At 45.2% G+C, this 18,221-nt stretch overlaps 1 protein-coding gene across 18 annotated transcripts in view; it reads left to right on the top strand.

The window, feature by feature from the left end:
* ARVCF (ARVCF delta catenin family member) overlaps nucleotides 1-18,221 on the top strand; it is a 1,214,127-nt gene that overhangs the window by 1,174,681 nt on the left and 21,225 nt on the right. For all 18 annotated transcript variants that reach the window (XM_069756268.1, XM_069756252.1, XM_069756181.1 and 15 more), the window contains 2 exons: nucleotides 6,725-6,852; nucleotides 12,230-12,380. In XM_069756268.1, coding sequence (XP_069612369.1) covers nucleotides 6,725-6,852; nucleotides 12,230-12,380 — 279 coding nt within the window. The remainder of the gene's footprint in view (nucleotides 1-6,724; nucleotides 6,853-12,229; nucleotides 12,381-18,221) is intronic.

Below are 18,221 nucleotides of genomic sequence, written 5' to 3' on the forward strand. Positions count from 1 at the left end.
GGTATGCCTCATAGCTGCAGTCTTGTTGCGGAGAAATAGACTTTCTTTTACGTTAATTCGTTCTTCCAGGCTCTTGGGCGTGCGCTGCCTAGAAGAAATCTCTGCCTCCTGTGTTAGTTTGCATACCACCCACTCTCCCCTCCCATGCATGTCACAGTGCCATGTGGTCTGCAGTTGTGGCGCCCTACACTTGCATGATTATGCATACTTTTTCTCAGTCTACTATGGGCAGTGTCTTCACCGGCGAGTGACTCTGATGTGCATACAAGGGGGTGGTATGCAAATTAACCCTGTAGGCAGAGGTTTTTTCCAGGCTCTGGGGCATGCCGGGAAATGAATTAATAGTGATGATGCGAGTGAGCTCAGATGTCAAACAGCGGCGAAACATACAGCTGACTCGAGCAAGTTTTTTGAGCATCCCGAAAATACTTGATTAGGACACGAGCATGCTCGGATAACACTTTATCAGAGCACGTTAGCTCATCACTACTAATTAACATAAAAGGATAAGGCTGTATGCACACGTTCAGGTTTTTTGGGAGTTTTTCCCGCATAAAAACACTAAAAAAAGGCTTACGGTACATTAAGCATTCTATTATTAGAATGCAATCCGCAATTTTTGTGCACATGTTGCATTTTTTTTCTGCAAAAGAAAACTCATCGCGGAAAAAAAACCGCAGCGTGTTCATTAATTTTGCGGAAAATCTCCGGATTTGCCACTATATAATATAGTAGTGGAAAGCTTCGGAAAAATCTGCATAAAAAACGCGAAAAGTATGCAAAAAAAACCACGAGCGGATTTCTTGCAGAAAAAGTCCGGTTGTGTTCAAGAAATTTCTGCAAAGAATCCTGAACGTGTGCACATAGCCTAAAAGTCTAACAAGATCGCAGTATGAGGCAAACAGATAGGACTATTTTAACAATTCTATCACCTGTATGCCCATACTAATGGCTTAAAAGCATCCCAGGGGTGACAGATTCCCTTTAGGGTATGTGTACACGTTGCGGATTCTCTGCAGATCCGCAATTGATTTACAGTACAATGTAAATCAATGAGAAAAAATAATGCTGTGCACACTTTGCGGAAAATCTGCTGCGGAAACGCTGCGGTTTAAAAGAAGTAGCATTAGACTTCTTTTTTGTGAATCTGCAGCGTTTTTGTACCCATTCCATTATAGAAATCCGCAGGGGTAAAAAAACGCAGCAAATCCGCAAGAAAACCGCAGCAAAAATGCGCAAAAAACACTGCGGAACCGCACAAAAAAACGCGACAAATCCGCAGGTGTGTTTTCTGCCAGGAGAGGCAGAATCCGCACCAGAAATTCCTAAGCCTAATCTGCAACGTGTGCACATAGCCTTAGTGAGTTTGGTGTTGAGCAACTTGACTGGACAACTCTGAGATCTCATCTCAACCATATTAAACACCTTGGGGCTGAGCTGGAACAGAAATTGTGAGCCAGCCACTCTTCTCCTGTCCTCACAATTGGTCTTCTGGATAAAGGGGCAGATCCCACAGACGCTCTCCACAATCTTGTAGAAATCCTTTCAAGAAGGGTGTAAGGTTTTCTTTCTTTTACCTTTTTTTTTTTTTTTTTGTATTTTCTTTTATGGAAGGAGACTGAGATGATCAACTCCATATTAATGGGGAAATATTTAGGTGTAATGTTCAGGTGTCCCTAATGCACGTCTCCATATAGAGAGGGTATGTGCATGTACCGATTTTTTTTTTTTTTTTTTTTTTTTTTTTTTTTTTTTAAATAAAATGAACTTCAGTATTTACGCAAAATAAAGAAATTAGACTGTAACATTATTATTATAATGCCTTGCTCCTGAATATATTGATACTAATATACCGTAAATATGAGGAAATAAGATAAATCCATTAATATCTGTCTACTAGCTGAAGAGCCCGGCGTTGCCTGGGCATAGTAAATATCTGTGGTTAGTTATAGCACCTCACTTCTCTTATTTACCCATCACGCCTCTCATTTTCCCAATCACATCTCTCATTTTCTCCCTCACACCTCTCATTTTCTCCCTCACTCCTCTCATTCCCCCCTAACACTTGTCATTTCGACCTCACATCTGTCATTTTCCGATCACTCCACTATTTTCCCTCGCTCCTCTCATTTTGCACTCACACCTTTTCATTTTCACCTCATACCCCTCATTTTCACCTCAGTATATACATGTTTGCATCTCCCTTATACAGGGTGGAGCGCGGTAATTTGCTTTTTTGCACTGCATGCTGTGGCGGCACTGTCGGTCGAAGAGAGGGGAGAGTGGGTGTGGCTTACAGTGGCTGATGGGAGATTTGTATTCCTCTGCCTTTCAGTTGCCATCATGCAGTGGACACGTGAGGAGAGGTCATTTTGTGTTGAAGCGTATTTTTCAAATGCCCACTCGATCATTGCAGGGCAGCGTGCTTTTCGTTTACAATTCGCTGTTCCTCCACGCGGACGTGTTCCTGGACGGCAATCAATTGTAAATTGGGTGAATGCATTCAGAACAGCAGGGAATGTGTCATGTGTACGAAGGGGACCTGAGAGAAGGATTACAACACCACAAAACATCGAGAGAGTTAGAGCAGCAGTACTGCAATCTCCGAAACGCTCTGCTCGGAAGCAATCATTTGCGCTTGGCATTTCAAGACGTTCTCTCCACCGGATTCTTCATGATGAACTGAATTTTCACCCGTATAAAATGTGCGTGGTCCAACATTTGTCAGCATGGGACTATTTGACACGGCGGACCTCTTGTGAAGACATGTTAGCAACGATACCCCGTATATCAACCGTCCCAACACCTTGGAAGACCTAAGGAACAATATTGAAGCTGAAATTCGCAGAATACCAGTGGACATGCTTGTTAGAGTTCATGAAAACTTCAGAAAACGTATGCAGCAGTGTGTGGATAGCGAAGGTCGACATTTGCCAGATACACTATTTAAAACCATGTAATTTAAAAATTCCATTACTGTTCAGTATAATTAAAATATAAAATAAATTTTTCTAATGATCATAATTTTTTTATTTCATTCCCAAATCAGCAAATTACCGCGCTCCACCCTGTATATAGTATACACCTGTATGTCATCTCCCCTGTATATAGTATATACCTGCTGCGTGTCATCTCCTCTGTATATATTATATACCTGTATGTCATCTCCTTCTATATATAGTATATACCTGTATGTCATCTCCTCCTGTATATAGTATATACCTGTGTCATCTCCTCCTGTATATAGTATATACCTGTATGTCATCTTCTATATATAGCATATACCTGTATGTCATCTCCTCCTGTATATAGTACATACTTGTAGGTCATCTGCTCCTGTATATAGTTTATACCTGTATGTCATCTCCTCCTGTATATAGTATGTACCTGTATGTCATCTCCTCCTCTATATAGTATATACCTGTGTGTCATCTCTCCTGTATATAGTATATATTTGTGAGCCATCTCCTCCTGTATATAGTATATACCTGTGTGTCATCTCCTCCTGTATTAGACCTCGTTCACACGTTATTTGCTCAGTATTTTTACCTCAGTATTTGTAAGCTAAATTGGCAGCCTGATAAATCCCCAGCCAACAGGAAGCCCTCCCCCTGGCAGTATATATTAGCTCACACATACACATAATAGACAGGTCATGTGACTGACAGCTGCCGTATTTCCTATATGGTACATTTGTTGCTCTTGTAGTTTGTCTGCTTATTAATCAGCTTTTTATTTTTGAAGGGTAATACCAGACTTGTGTGTGTTTTAGGGCGAGTTTCATGTGTCAAATTGTGTGTGTTGAGTTGCATGTGGCGACATGCATGTAGCGACTTTTGTGAGATGAGTTTTGTGTGGCAACATGCGTGTAGCAACTTTTTGTGTGTCGAGTTGCATGTGACAGGTTAGTGTAGCAAGTTGTGTGCAGCAAGTTTTGTACATGGCGAGTTTTGCGCATGGCGAGTTTTATGTGTGGTGCCTTTTGAGTATGTGCAAGTTTTGTGTGAGGCAACCTTTGCATGTGTTGCAACTTTTGTGCATGTGGCAATTTTTCCACGTGTGCAAGTTTTGTGTGTGGCGAGTTTTCCATGAGGTGAGTTTTGCACTTGTGGCGAGTTTTGCGTGAGCCTAGTTTTTGCATGTGGTGAGTTTTGCGCGTGGCGAGTTTTGAGTGGCGACTTTTGTTTTTCGACTTTTATGTGGCGAGGTTGGTGTATGTGTGGTGAAATGTGTGCTGAGGGTGGTATGTGTGTTCAAGCACGTGGTAGTGTGTGGCCCATTTTGTGTGTGTGTTCATATCCCCGTGTGTGGTGAGTATCCCATGTCGGGGCCCCACCTTAGCAACTGTACGGTATATACTCTTTGGCGCAATCGCTCTTGTTCACATCTGGCAGCTGTCAATTTGCCTCCAACACTTTTCCTTTCACTTTTCCCCATTATGTAGATGGGGGCAAAATTGTTTGGTGAATTGGAAAGCGCAGGGTTAAAATTTCACCTCACAACATAGCCTATGATGCTCTCAGGGTCCAGACGTGTGACTGCAAAATTTTGTGGCTGTAGCTGCGACGCCTCCAACACTTTTCCTTTCACTTTTTTTCCCCATTATGTAGATAGGGGCAAAATTGTTTGGTGAATTGGAACGCGCGGGGTTAAAATTTCGCCTCACAACATAGCCTATGACGCTCTCGGGGTCCAGACGTGTGACTGTGCAAAATTTTGTGGCTGTAGCTGCGACGGTGCAGATGCCAATCCCGGACATACACACACACACATACACATACACACACACACACACACACACACACACACACACACACACACACACACACACACACACACACACACACACACACACACACTCAGCTTTATATATTAGATAAGCCATTTGTGCATTATAGTGGTTGTTCACCATTTGTTGAAACTAAAGGCCCCATCACACATAGCGAGATCGCTGCTGAGTCACAAGTTTTGTGACGCAACAGCGATCTCAGTAGCGATCTCGCTATGTGTGACATGTACCAGCGATCAGGCCCCTGCTGTGAGATCGCTGGTCGTGTCGGAATGGCCTGGGCCATTTTTTGATCGTTGAGGTCCCGCTGACATCGCTGAATCGGCGTGTGTGACGCAGCCAGAGCAGAGAAGCCCAGCGCCGGGGACAGACAGCGGTAGGTAAGTATGTAGCGTTTGTTTTTTTTACTTTAACGATGGTAACCAGGGTAAACATCGGGTTACTAAGCGCGGCCCTGCGCTTAGTAACCCGATGTTTACCCTGGTTACCGGGGACCTCGGGATCGTTGGTCGCTGGAGAGCTGTCTGTGTGACAGCTCTCCAGCGACCAAACAGCGACGCTGCAGCGATCCGGATCTGTCGGTATCGCTGCAGCGTCGCTAAAGTGTGACGGTACCTTAAGGCTCAATCCAAGAGCTTGTCTTCTGGCTTAGATAAATGACTCCTATTAGTGTCAGGTTATAGTTGCTTTGGCTCTAGCAAACCTTTGTTCTTTTACTCAAATGAGTTGTGTGTTTTTGTTTTTTTTCTGTGAGCCTCCTCCGTAATAGATTGTACTGTGGCGAGTCCAGTGTCTGTATTTTAATATTAGCAGTAATGCATTGAAATACTTTATGGTGCTTTATGTGATAACATTGGTAACACTGAAATCTTTTAGAGTGGCTGAGAACATTACTTTCCTTGACAGTGACCTTGAGCAAATGTATAGTTGTGCCTATACTGCCCTCATGTGGCTAGCATGCTGTATGTACTTATATCAGAAGTCTGATTAGAAATCTAATGACTAACTAATGAAAAAAACACTGCTTTTCATTGCAATTAATTGAAATCAATTGTCACTTTAGTGAATTTGTCTATGAGATAAGTTGAAGAGGTTTTCCCACAAACAAAAGTTCTTGGCATAATAATAATTTCCACAATTGGATGTGTTTAATTACAATGTTCCTGTGCTGAGATAATCTTATAAATGTCCCCTGCTGTGTAATGGCAGTGTCTGACCGTGCAGGATCATGGTCTGATCATACCACATCTCCTGGGCAGGGGGGGGGGATCAAAAGAATATACAGACATTATAGCATGAGATCACAGACAATTCTTTTTGGGAGGTACAACATTTCCCTCCCTGATTTTAAATAATGTCCTCCTTCAAAGAGAGAATCAGTTGCAATCCCATGCTGTAATGTCTGTTTACTTTTTTTTTTCTCCAAATGTGTACACATACTTTAAAAGTTGTGTACATTCAAACTAGTGATGCACAAACTTCTTTGGATAAGGTGTTATCTGATCATGCTCATGTGCTAACCGAGTGACTTCAGTGTGCTGAAAAAATATGTTCAAGTCCCCTCTGCTGCATGTCTCATGGCTGTTTGTTAGGCAATCCATGTGTTGCGGCTGTCGAACAGCCTCTAGACATGCAGACGCGGGGACTGGAACATATTTTTTGAGCACGCCGAAGACACTCGATTAGCACAGAAGCATGCTCGGATAACACCTTATCCCAGCACGTTCGCTCATCACTAGTTAAAACCCAAGAAGTAGGGCTATTATTATATTAGCAGCTATTGGAATTGGCCTTAATCTACAGTACAAGTACCGCGCAATACCGCCATTTTGGGGAGGTCCTTAGCAGCAAAATGATGTCATGGGCATTGTTTTATATATGCATCACCGTACTTGGATGTTGTGATAACTAATTCCTATGATTTCCTTTTCAAAGGATTCGAACTTTTGTACCAACCAGAGGTTGTGCGTCTCTACTTATCCATACTGACAGAAAGCCAAAACTACAACACCTTGGAGGCAGCGGCTGGAGCGCTGCAGAATCTGAGTGCTGGCAACTGGACTGTAAGTGGCATCTTCACACTAATTTAGGGACGGCTGGTGGTGTCTGTCTATGAATGATCAGTCAGCAGTCTTCTGTGCTTTGCCGACTACATTTACCATGATTCACATCATGAACTCCAACCTTCACTGCCACCCACTGTATCTAATTGACTGGTGATCTCTGGTACTCGCCTCCACACACCTACCCTGTCTGCGCAGCTCTGCCCTCCTGTGCAGCCAGCCTCCACACACCTACCCCTGTCGGCGCAGCTCTGCCCTCCTGTGCAGCCAGCCTCCACACACCTACCCTGTCGGCGCAGCTCTGCCCTCCTGTGCAGCCAGCCTCCACACACCTACCCTGTCGGCGCAGCTCTGCCCTCCTGTGCAGCCAGCCTCCACACACCTACCCTGTCGGCGCAGCTCTGCCCTCCTGTGCAGCCAGCCTCCACACACCTACCCTGTCGGCGCAGCTCTGCCCTCCTGTGCAGCCAGCCTCCACACACCTACCCCTGTCTGCGCAGCTCTGCCCTCCTGTGCAGCCAGCCTCCACACACCTACCCCTGTCTGCGCAGCTCTGCCCTCCTGTGCAGCCAGCCTCCACACACCTACCCCTGTCTGCGCAGCTCTGCCCTCCTGTGCAGCCAGCCTCCACACACCTACCCTGTCGGCGCAGCTCTGCCCTCCTGTGCAGCCAGCCTCCACACACCTACCCCTGTCTGCGCAGCTCTGCCCTCCTGTGCAGCCAGCCTCCACACACCTACCCTGTCGGCGCAGCTCTGCCCTCCTGTGCAGCCAGCCTCCACACACCTACCCCTGTCTGCGCAGCTCTGCCCTCCTGTGCAGCCAGCCTCCACACACCTACCCTGTCGGCGCAGCTCTGCCCTCCTGTGCAGCCAGCCTCCACACACCTACCCTGTCGGCGCAGCTCTGCCCTCCTGTGCAGCCAGCCTCCACACACCTACCCCTGTCTGCGCAGCTCTGCCCTCCTGTGCAGCCAGCCTCCACACACCTACCCCTGTCTGCGCAGCTCTGCCCTCCTGTGCAGCCAGCCTCCACACACCTACCCCTGTCTGCGCAGCTCTGCCCTCCTGTGCAGCCAGCCTCCACACACCTACCCTGTCGGCGCAGCTCTGCCCTCCTGTGCAGCCAGCCTCCACACACCTACCCCTGTCTGCGCAGCTCTGCCCTCCTGTGCAGCCAGCCTCCACACACCTACCCTGTCGGCGCAGCTCTGCCCTCCTGTGCAGCCAGCCTCCACACACCTACCCCTGTCTGCGCAGCTCTGCCCTCCTGTGCAGCCAGCCTCCACACACCTACCCCTGTCGGCGCAGCTCTGCCCTCCTGTGCAGCCAGCCTCCACACACCTACCCTGTCGGCGCAGCTCTGCCCTCCTGTGCAGCCAGCCTCCACACACCTACCCCTGTCTGCGCAGCTCTGCCCTCCTGTGCAGCCAGCCTCCACACACCTACCCCTGTCTGCGCAGCTCTGCCCTCCTGTGCAGCCAGCCTCCACACACCTACCCCTGTCGGCGCAGCTCTGCCCTCCTGTGCAGCCAGCCTCCACACACCTACCCCTGTCTGCGCAGCTCTGCCCTCCTGTGCAGCCAGCCTCCACACACCTACCCTGTCTGCGCAGCTCTGCCCTCCTGTGCAGCCAGCCTCCACGTAACACCTCCCACCCCCGGTCAGCACTGCTCACTGGCCAGCTTCCACCACCCACCTCATGTCAGTGCTACTCTCCTACTTCATTATCTGTATCTAGCCTCCACAAACCTACCCTTGTCAGAACTGCTCACTGGCTCTGTACTTTACAGCCACTTTCCACACACAACCCTGTCAGCATTGCTCTCTGACTCCATTTTCTTCTGCAACAATTAACCTCAATACAACCCTTTTCTGTCAGCGCTGCTCCTTGACTCTGTTCTCTGCAGCCAGCGTCCACACTTCTCCCCCCATCTGTCAGCGCTGCCCCCTGGTTCTGTTCTCCTCCCTACCCAGCTTCCACACAACCCCTCCCCCCATCTCCTTTATTGTCCATACAGACTGTAGGAGAGCCCATATATATCTGATGAGTAATTCATGCTCCTGTCCCTTCTACTCTTACCCTCTCCATGCGCCCCATGAATTCCTCTTTCAGCCCTCAATGCTCGGAGAGCTCCTGGCTGAGCTCTGCCCCAACATACAGGGATCCGTCTGAGGGACAAGATACACATCCGGGGCAGGAAGTCCGTGTAGCAGGGAGTGAGGAGCCGCCACACTTGGCAGCTTGGGAACAAGCAAGAATTTTAACAGCAACTAAATTATGAAGTTTCTTTATTTCTCACACACTTTCCAAAGGTTTAATAATCAGTATGTCCATATAATCACTTTAAGCTTGTATTTGTCAAGGCAACGTTGGTGCAGAACCTTTTTTTTCTGTTTACTAGTCCTTTTATATTGAATAGAATATGTCCTGAGCTTATTTTTCGTAGAACATTCTTTAGTTCCAGTGCCAGTCCGGCTTTCAGCTTAATATGCGTCTGCCAGGTACATTTCTATAAGCCTATTATTTCTGCTCTGTGACGCGAGGCATAGATTGACCTTTTACCCTCCTCCCAACATAAGATTTAACTGTTTTATCCACACACATTTTATACTGGAATATTATTACAGTGCATTTATTTGTAAATGTATGATTTCCTGGGCCCTTTTCACACAATGAAATTTAAGTCACATCCAGCAACATTCTGCATCCCGTACAGGTGAGTGGAGTTTCCACAAAACCAAAAGGAGCATCAAATTTTCATGCAAATTTTTGTGGGCAGGAGAGAAAACCATCATGGTGAAAAAAGTGGCATACTATTTATTCAATCACGCTTTTCCATTTGCGATGACAGCGGGGCAAAGTCTCACATGGACCTGCTGCACACAGCATGACATCTGCAGAAAATGTATGTGATTTTAAATGAATGTGTTAACACAGCATAATGCTTTATTCTCACTTGCATCGGAATCTCAATCTGTGCGCGCATTGGCGGTATTATTTACCACAACAATATCAGTCTGCAGTGGTGTTCTTGTAAACAAAAATACAGAAGCTTTGGTGGAGCCTATAAAAGTCAATGATGCACTAGCAACGTGTGAGTGTGTGTGCAAACAGGGCCTATAAATATGGTCACATTCCATGGGATCTGCGCTCAGATGAAATTATTAAGCATGGGTTAAATAAATGTAATCCAAAGAGACCAGAGAGCTCAAAAAGTTGTGCATGGAGGAGCGTGGAACGTTAAGTCATATACAGTACATTTATCTGTAGCTCATTGGCAGGTCCATCTTATTATATGAACCTCATCTGTTCACCTGTGTGTGTTACTGCCATGGATCTCGCGAGGAACCGCTTGATCTGCCAATTGTCTAAGATACATAGCTCATATGTACAGCCAGCTTTGGATATCTCTATTTGGGCTCGTGCAGACGACCGTATTCTCAGTTCAAGTGCAATCCGGCAAAACATCAGATTGCACCTGGACCAATGTTATTCTGTGATGCTGTTCACATGTCCAGTTTTTTTTTTTTTTTTGGACCAAGTTATAACGAGGAAAATAATCGCAGCATGCACGATTCGTATCTGATATTCGGATCACACTAGGCCATGCAAGTCAGCGAGTCTGTGGAAAAAATCGAACTGAACTCGGGTGACATCAGAGTACAGATCGATTTTTACGGACTGACAGAATGGAGAAGATGGCGATTTTATTTTTTTTTTCCATCTTCTCATCTGAGAAAATCTGATCAGAACCTGATCATATTCTGATCTGAGTGTGATTAGCATAATTGTCCAGACACTCTCGGATGAGAGAAAATATGGTGGTGCGATCTTAACAATGTAACCAATACTGAGAAGACAAGTGGAGTCCTAACTGGTAGTCTATATGTATAAGGCTTCTTTTACACATACCGGGTTTTTGCAGGCTGTATTGCCACAATTTTCACGGTCTGCAGCAATAGCGGACCACAAAAAACTTGTGGATCGCCGTTTTTCGGATTCCCAATACTATAGCAAAAGTATTGGGGAAAAAATGGCGTTCCGCAAAACCGGAAGTCACGGTGCAACACGAAAACAACCATCCATTGTTTTTGTCATTGATTTTCAATGGGGGCCGTGTCCGTAAGCCGTGAAACAGATCGAGCAGGCTCGATCTTTTTTCACAGCCGTAAATACGGTCCTCAGGGCCATATGGCGCACAGTGAGATTATTGCGGCCCGTTTTTGTGGCCCCATAGAAAACTATTGAGGCCGCAAAACAACGGTATGTGTAAAAGAAGCCTTACCTGTAGAAGGACTTTTTCCATAGAAAACTAGCTTTATCTACCCAAGTAAAGGTGAAAGAATCTCAGAGGTTGTGCTGTCTTTTGAGAAGTATGCAATCACTCTGTGACTGCAGATTTCTGAATCTTTACAGCGCACACTGTCAGAATTCTCCAGTATCTGGACTGAGTGGGAAGTTACATGACCGCAATTATGTGATTTGCTTCCGGCTGCATTCAGATTATGCATGCGCTACCTCTCTCAAGTGAATTGAGTGAGGCCGATTACGTCTAGTCAGTACATGACTGCATGCATGCAAATAGCATACTTGTGGTCACGTAACTGCCCCCTCTCACTGGTAACACCAGAGAATGCTGACACTATGTGGTGTGCATGCAGAAATGATTCCAAAGTCTATATTCACATAGTGACTGCACACGTTCATCAGAAGAACAACCCTTATAATTTAGAATAGCCATCAGGCTACAGTTTTAAATTATCCAGTTTCCTTACTATTACACCTAAGGCTACTTTCACACTTGCGTCGTTTGGCCTCCGTCGCAATGCGTCGTTTTGGAAAAAAAAACGCATCCTGCAAATGTGCCCGCAGGATGCGTTTTTTCCCATAGACTTGTATTGCTGGCGGATCGCGACGCATGGCCATACGTCGCGTCCGTCATGCACTGGATGCGTCATGTTTTGGCGGACCGTCATCACGAAAAAACGTTTAAGGGAACGTTTTTTCGTACGTCGGATCCTGCATTTCCTACCGCGCATGCGCGGCTGGAACTCCGCCCCCTCCTCCCCGGGACTTTAGAATGGGCAGCGGATGCGTTGAAAAACTGCATCCGCTGCCCACGTTGTGACAAATTTTCACAACGCCCGTCAGTACGTCGCGCCGACTCCTAGCAACGGCCGCGTACCGACGCAAGTGTGAAAGAAGCCTAACAAAGTAGTCTGTAGTGTGAGTATCTTACAGATTTCATATCTTGATTTATTATTGAAGAGTGTAAAAGAGCAGCAGTACTGAATGCAATGTGTATGTACAATATTACAGATTTTATTTGCAGGTTATCCTGATATTTTGTTTTTTTTAAATTCCTGCTTCTTAGTGGTCTACCTATATCCGTGCTACAGTCCGTAAGGAGAGAGGTCTGCCAGTGCTGGTAGAGTTGCTTCAGTCAGACTCTGACAAAGTAGTAAGGGCTGTCGCCATAGCTCTAAGGAATCTGTCTATGGACCGGCGCAACAAAGACTTGATTGGTATGTGCTCTTCTATTTAGTCATTGAATTCTTACTTTTTTTTTCTTCCTTTTTCACAATACAATTGTCCTTGGCATGCAAATGTTTGACACTCTATTGTACAATTGATTTAAAGGGAATCTGTCAGTAGGATCAACCCTACTAAGCTGTCCATATGGGCATGTAGGTCATTGGAATCTGACTAAAATGATACTTTGATATCTGTGAGCTGAGAGAAATCCACATTTTTCTTATATGTAAATAGGGCAGCACGGTGGCTCAGTGTTTAGCACTGCAGCCTTGCAGCGCTGGAGTCCTGGGTTCTAATCCCACCTTGGACACCATCTGCAAAGAGTTTGTATGTTCTCTCCATGTTTGCGTGGGTTTCCTCCGGGATCTCCCGTTTCCTCCCACATTCCAAAGACATACTGATAGGGAATTTAGATGTCCATGGGGACAGTGATGATAATGTGTGCAAAATTGTAAAGCGCTGCGGAATATGTTAGCGCTATATAAAAATAAAGATTATTATTATTATTGGCTGTTCAGAGCTATGGGCTGGATGGTGATTTGCATGAGAATCTGTTTCCAGAGCTTATTTTAGATGAAAGTCGGAGTCACGAGTATAAGCCGACCTGAGTATAAGCCAAAGCCCCCCCCCCCTAATTTTGCCACAAAAAAACTGGGAAAACTTAATGACTCGAGTATAAGCCTAGGGTGGGAAATGCAGCAGCTACCTGTAAATGTCAAAAATAAAAATAGATACCAATAAAAGTAAAATTGAGACATTAGTAGGTTACGTGTTTTTGAATATCCATATTGAATCAGAAGCCCCATATAATGCTCCATACAATTCATGATGGGCCAAATAGGATGCTCCATATTAAAATATGCCCCATATAATGCTGCACAAATGCTGATTATGGCCCTATAAGATGCTCCAGACAGACATTTGCCCCATACAGTGCTGCACAAATGCTGATTATGTCCCTATAAGATGCTCCATACAGGCATTTGCCCCATACAATGCTGCACAAATGCTGATTATGGCCCCATAAGATGCTCCATACCGATATTTGCCCCATGCAATGCTGCACAAATGCTGATTATGGCCCCATAAGATGTTCCATACAGATATTTGCCCCATATAATGCTGCACAAATGGTGATTATGGCCCTATAATATGCTCCATACAGACATTTGCCCCATACAGTGCTGCACAAATGCTCATTATGGCCCCATAAGATCAGGGCCGGTTTTAGGCAAAGTGGTGCCCTAGGCAAAGTTTAAAATGGTGCCCCAAATGCTAACATAGTACACATCATACAGAAGCATTTCGGTTGTATTTACATGCGCTGATCTCAGGCCGCTAAACGAGTGTGTTCGACAATACTGAAGTCGTTGGACGCTTGTTTCCCGCCCTCTTTCCACCGTCTGAGAAAGAATGATGGGGACAGAATGATCACTAATAGATCACTAACAGATCACCATACAGTATCATGTTCTCATCAGCACAACTACAGTTTACACCGGCAATGTCCTGCTGAGAACAGTGATTTTTATTCCGGCATAAACAATCCAATCACCCAATGAATATGCAGCATTTTGCTTGTTTAGTATAATACACCCCGTACTCCTCCATATATTAAAATGTGCACCACAGTCCTCCATATTGTAAAATGCACACCCCATAGTCCTCCATATAATATAATATAATGTGCCCCATAGTCCTCCATATAGTATAATACACTCCTCATAGTTCTCTATATATTAAAATATACTCCTCATTCCTCCATATAGCATAATACACTCCTCACAGTGCTTCATGTAGTATAATGCACCGCCATAGTCATCCATGTAGTACAATTCACTTCCCATAGTATAATGCACCCCATAGTTCTTAATATAGTATAATGTATTCCCCATAGTCCTCGATACAGTATAATTCAGCCCACATATAGTATAATGCTGCAGCCACCCCACAGAGTATAATGCAGCCACCCCACAGAGTATAATGTAACCTCCCCATAGAATATAATGCAGCCCTCCCATATAGTATAATGTAGCCCCTTCATAGAGTATGATGCAATCACCCCTCATAGAATATAAATATAATACAGCCCCCCATAGAAAATAATGTAACCCCGAACAGGTTATAATACAGCCCACCTCCCCATAGAATATAATCTAGCCCCCTCAAAGAGTATGATGCAATCATTCCTCATAAAATCTAATAAAGCCCCCCACAGAATATAATGCAGCCCCCCATAGTATATAACACAGCCTCCTCCATAGAATATAGTGTACCCCCCAAATATATAACACAGCCACATAGTATATAACACAGCCTCCCCCATAGAATATAATATATCCCCATAATATATAGCACAACCCACATAGTATTATATAGCACAGCCCACACAGTAGTATATAGCACAGCCCACACAGTATATAGAACAGCAATGATGCGCACCCGCTGTGTCAGAGGCAGAGCAGGGAATGATGGGAGAGGGAGCGTCAGGTGATGCTCTCTCCTCCATCATTGCTTTGAACTATACCGGCTGCATGACCTGCTGCTACCTGGGGGAGTGGGGGCCCCAGGCAGCTGCCTGGTCTGCCTGCCCCTAACGCCAGCCCTGCATAAGATGCTCAGTACAGATATTTGCCCCTACAATGCTCCACAAATGCTGATTATGGCTCCATAAGATGCTCCATAGACCCATTTGCCCCATATGCTATTGCTGTGACTAAAAAAAAAAAAAAATCACATACTCTCCTCTCATCGCTCAAACCCCCGGCACTTGCTATAGTCCACCGCTGGGCACCGCTCCATCTTCCTCTGCACTGACATTCAGGCAGAGGGCGGCGCACACACTAATTGCGTCATCGCGCCCTCTGACCTGCAGAGGAAGATGAAGCGGCGCCCAGCGGTGGAATGCGGACAGGTGAATATTGCGCACTGTCCCCATACTCACCTACTCCTGGCGCGGTCCCTGCTTCTCCAGGCGCTGACAGCTTCTTCCTGTATTGAGCGGTCACATCGTACCGCTCATTACAGTAATGAATATGCGGCTCCATCCCTATGGGAGTGGAGTCGGGTCCATATTCATTACTGTAATGAGCGGTACCATGTGACCGCTCAATACAGGAAGAAGCTGTCAGCGGCAGAGAACCAGGGACCTGCAGGGACTGCTCCAAGAGCAGGTGAGTATGATGAGACGGCTGCCGCTCCCCCTCCCCTGCTGACCCCTGGGAATGACTCGAGTATAAGCCGAGAGGGGCAATTTCAGCCTAAAAAAATGGGCTGAAATTCTCGGCTTATACTTGAGTATATACAGTAACTAACCCAGAGCAGGAGAACTTAACTTTGTATCATAACAAACATCTTAGCAGCTGCAGCTCTCACAGCTCTGCTGTATTGCAACACTACCTGTGAGATGGAAAATTAAGCGGTGAGAGGACACCTGCAAATGTGTCAGTTAAGCTAGACGGCCAATGCTATCTTCGGACTGGACATTGGCTCTACTGAACCGAGCATGAAAGCATGTATTTCTATGCAGCTGTCATGCTCAGGTTGGGAGATCCGAAGACCAGTCCAAGAGAGCGGGCATCACACATCATGCTGGTAACATACCTTTTCTTTATAATAATCTCTGGAGACAGATTCTCATGCAGATCAGTATCCGGCTATAGCACTGAACAGCTTATTTACGTATAAGAAAAATGTGGATTTCTCTGGAATAAGATATCGGATCGCAGATATCAAGGTATTATTTTTTTTCAGGTCCTATGACCTGAATGCCCATATAAACCGTTTAAGAGGGTTCATCCTACTGACAGATTTTATTTTAACCCCTTTCTGCCAGCTGACGGAATAGTACGTCAGCTGGCAGATCCCCTGCTTTGAGGTGGGCTCCGGCGGTGAGCCCACCTCAAAGCCGTGACATGTCAGCTGTTTTGTACAGCTGACATGTGCGCGCAATGAGCGCGAGCGGAATCTCGATCCGCCCGCGCCCATTAACTAGTTAAATGCCGCCGTCAAGCGCTGACAGCGGCATTTAACTAGCGCTCCCGGCCGCGCGGCCGGAAGTGCTCGCACTGCGGACCCCCGTCACATGATCGGGGGTCAGCAGTGCATCGCCATAACAACCAGAGGTCTCCTTGAGACCTCTATGGTTGTTGATGGCCGATTGCTTTGAGCGCCACCCTGTGGTCGGCGTTCAAAGCAACACTGCATTTCTGCTACATAGAGGTGATCTGTACTTCACCTCTATGTAGCAGAGCCGATCGAGTTATGCATGCTTCTAGCCTCCTGTGGAGGCTATTGAAGCATGCCAAAATTAAAAAAAAAAAGTGATTAAAAATATAAAAAAAATAAAAAATATATAAAAGTTCAAATCACCCCCCTTTCGCCCCAATCAAAATAAAACAATTAAAAAAAAATCAAACATACACATATTTGGTATCGCCGCGTTCAGAATCGCCTGATCTATCAATAAAAACAAAGGATTAACCTGACCGCTAAATGACGTAGCGAGAAAAAAAATCAAAACGCCAAAATAACGTTTTTTGGTCGCCGCGACATTGCATTAAAATGCAATAACGGGCGATCAAAAGAACGTATCTACACCAAAATGGTATCATTAAAAACGCCAGCTCGGCACGCAAAAAATAAGCCCTCACCTGACCCCAGATCACGAAAATTGGAGACGCTACGGGTATCGGAAAATCGCGCATTTTTTTTTTTTTTTTTTTTTTTTTTGAGCAAAATTTGGAATTTTTTTTCACCACTTAGATAAAAAATAACGTAGACATGTTTGGTGTCTATGAACTCGTAATGACCTGGAGAATCATAATGGCAGGTTAGTTTTAGCATTTAGTGAACCTAGCAAAAAAGCCAAACAAAAAACAAGTGTGAGATTGCACTTTTTTTGCAATTTCATCACACTTGGAATTTTTTTCCCGTTTTCTGTTACATGGCATGGTAAAATCAATGGTATCTTTCAAAAGTACATCTCGTCCCGCAAAAAATAAGCCCTCACATGGCCATATTGACGGAAAAACAAAAAAGTTATGGCTCTGGGAAGGAGGGGAGCAAAAAACGAAAATGAAAAAGCTCCGGGGGTGAAGGGGTTAATATGCATAGTATGATAAGCTATTAAAATGTCATTTAGGCAGTGGAATATATATCCACATGCATAATTTACCGCATATAGGTATAGAGATATACAGTGGCTTGTGAAAGTATTCACCAGCCCACGTCTCCTTGGCATTTTTTCTGTTTTGTTGCCTCATAACCTGGGATTTTACTTTTTGTTTTTTTTTGTTTTTTTTTTAGTTAGGGTTTGCATCAGTTGTAAAAAAAAAAACATACGTACAACTGTGAACATTTGGTTTTCTTTTTATTGTGAATTTATTGTGCAACAATAAACAAATAGGTCAAAGTTACTTAAAACTTTAGTGCACATAACTATTTACCCCCCTCAAGTCCTGTACTTTTGTAGAGCCTCCTTTGGCAGCAATTACAGCTGCAACTAGCTTTGGATAAATCTGAGTTTTCCTCTGGGATTTTTGCCCATTCCTCAAGGCAAAACTGCTCCAGCTCCTTCAAGTTAGATGGTTTCCTCTGGTGAACAGCAATCACAGATTCTCCACTGAATTAAGGTCTGGGCTTTGATTAGGCCACTCCAGAATATTTACAGGTTTCCTCTTAAAGCACTCGAGTATGCCTTGGGTCATTGTGTTGTTGGAAGGTAAACCCCTGTCCCAGTCTCAAATCACTGACAGACTGAAATAGGTTTTCTCAAGAATATCCCAGTATTTCACACCATTTTCCCTGTCCTTGCTGCCAAAACAACTTCC

This window comes from Ranitomeya imitator, chromosome 1 (assembly GCF_032444005.1).
Source record: "Ranitomeya imitator isolate aRanImi1 chromosome 1, aRanImi1.pri, whole genome shotgun sequence".
NCBI lineage: Eukaryota > Metazoa > Chordata > Amphibia > Anura > Dendrobatidae > Ranitomeya > Ranitomeya imitator.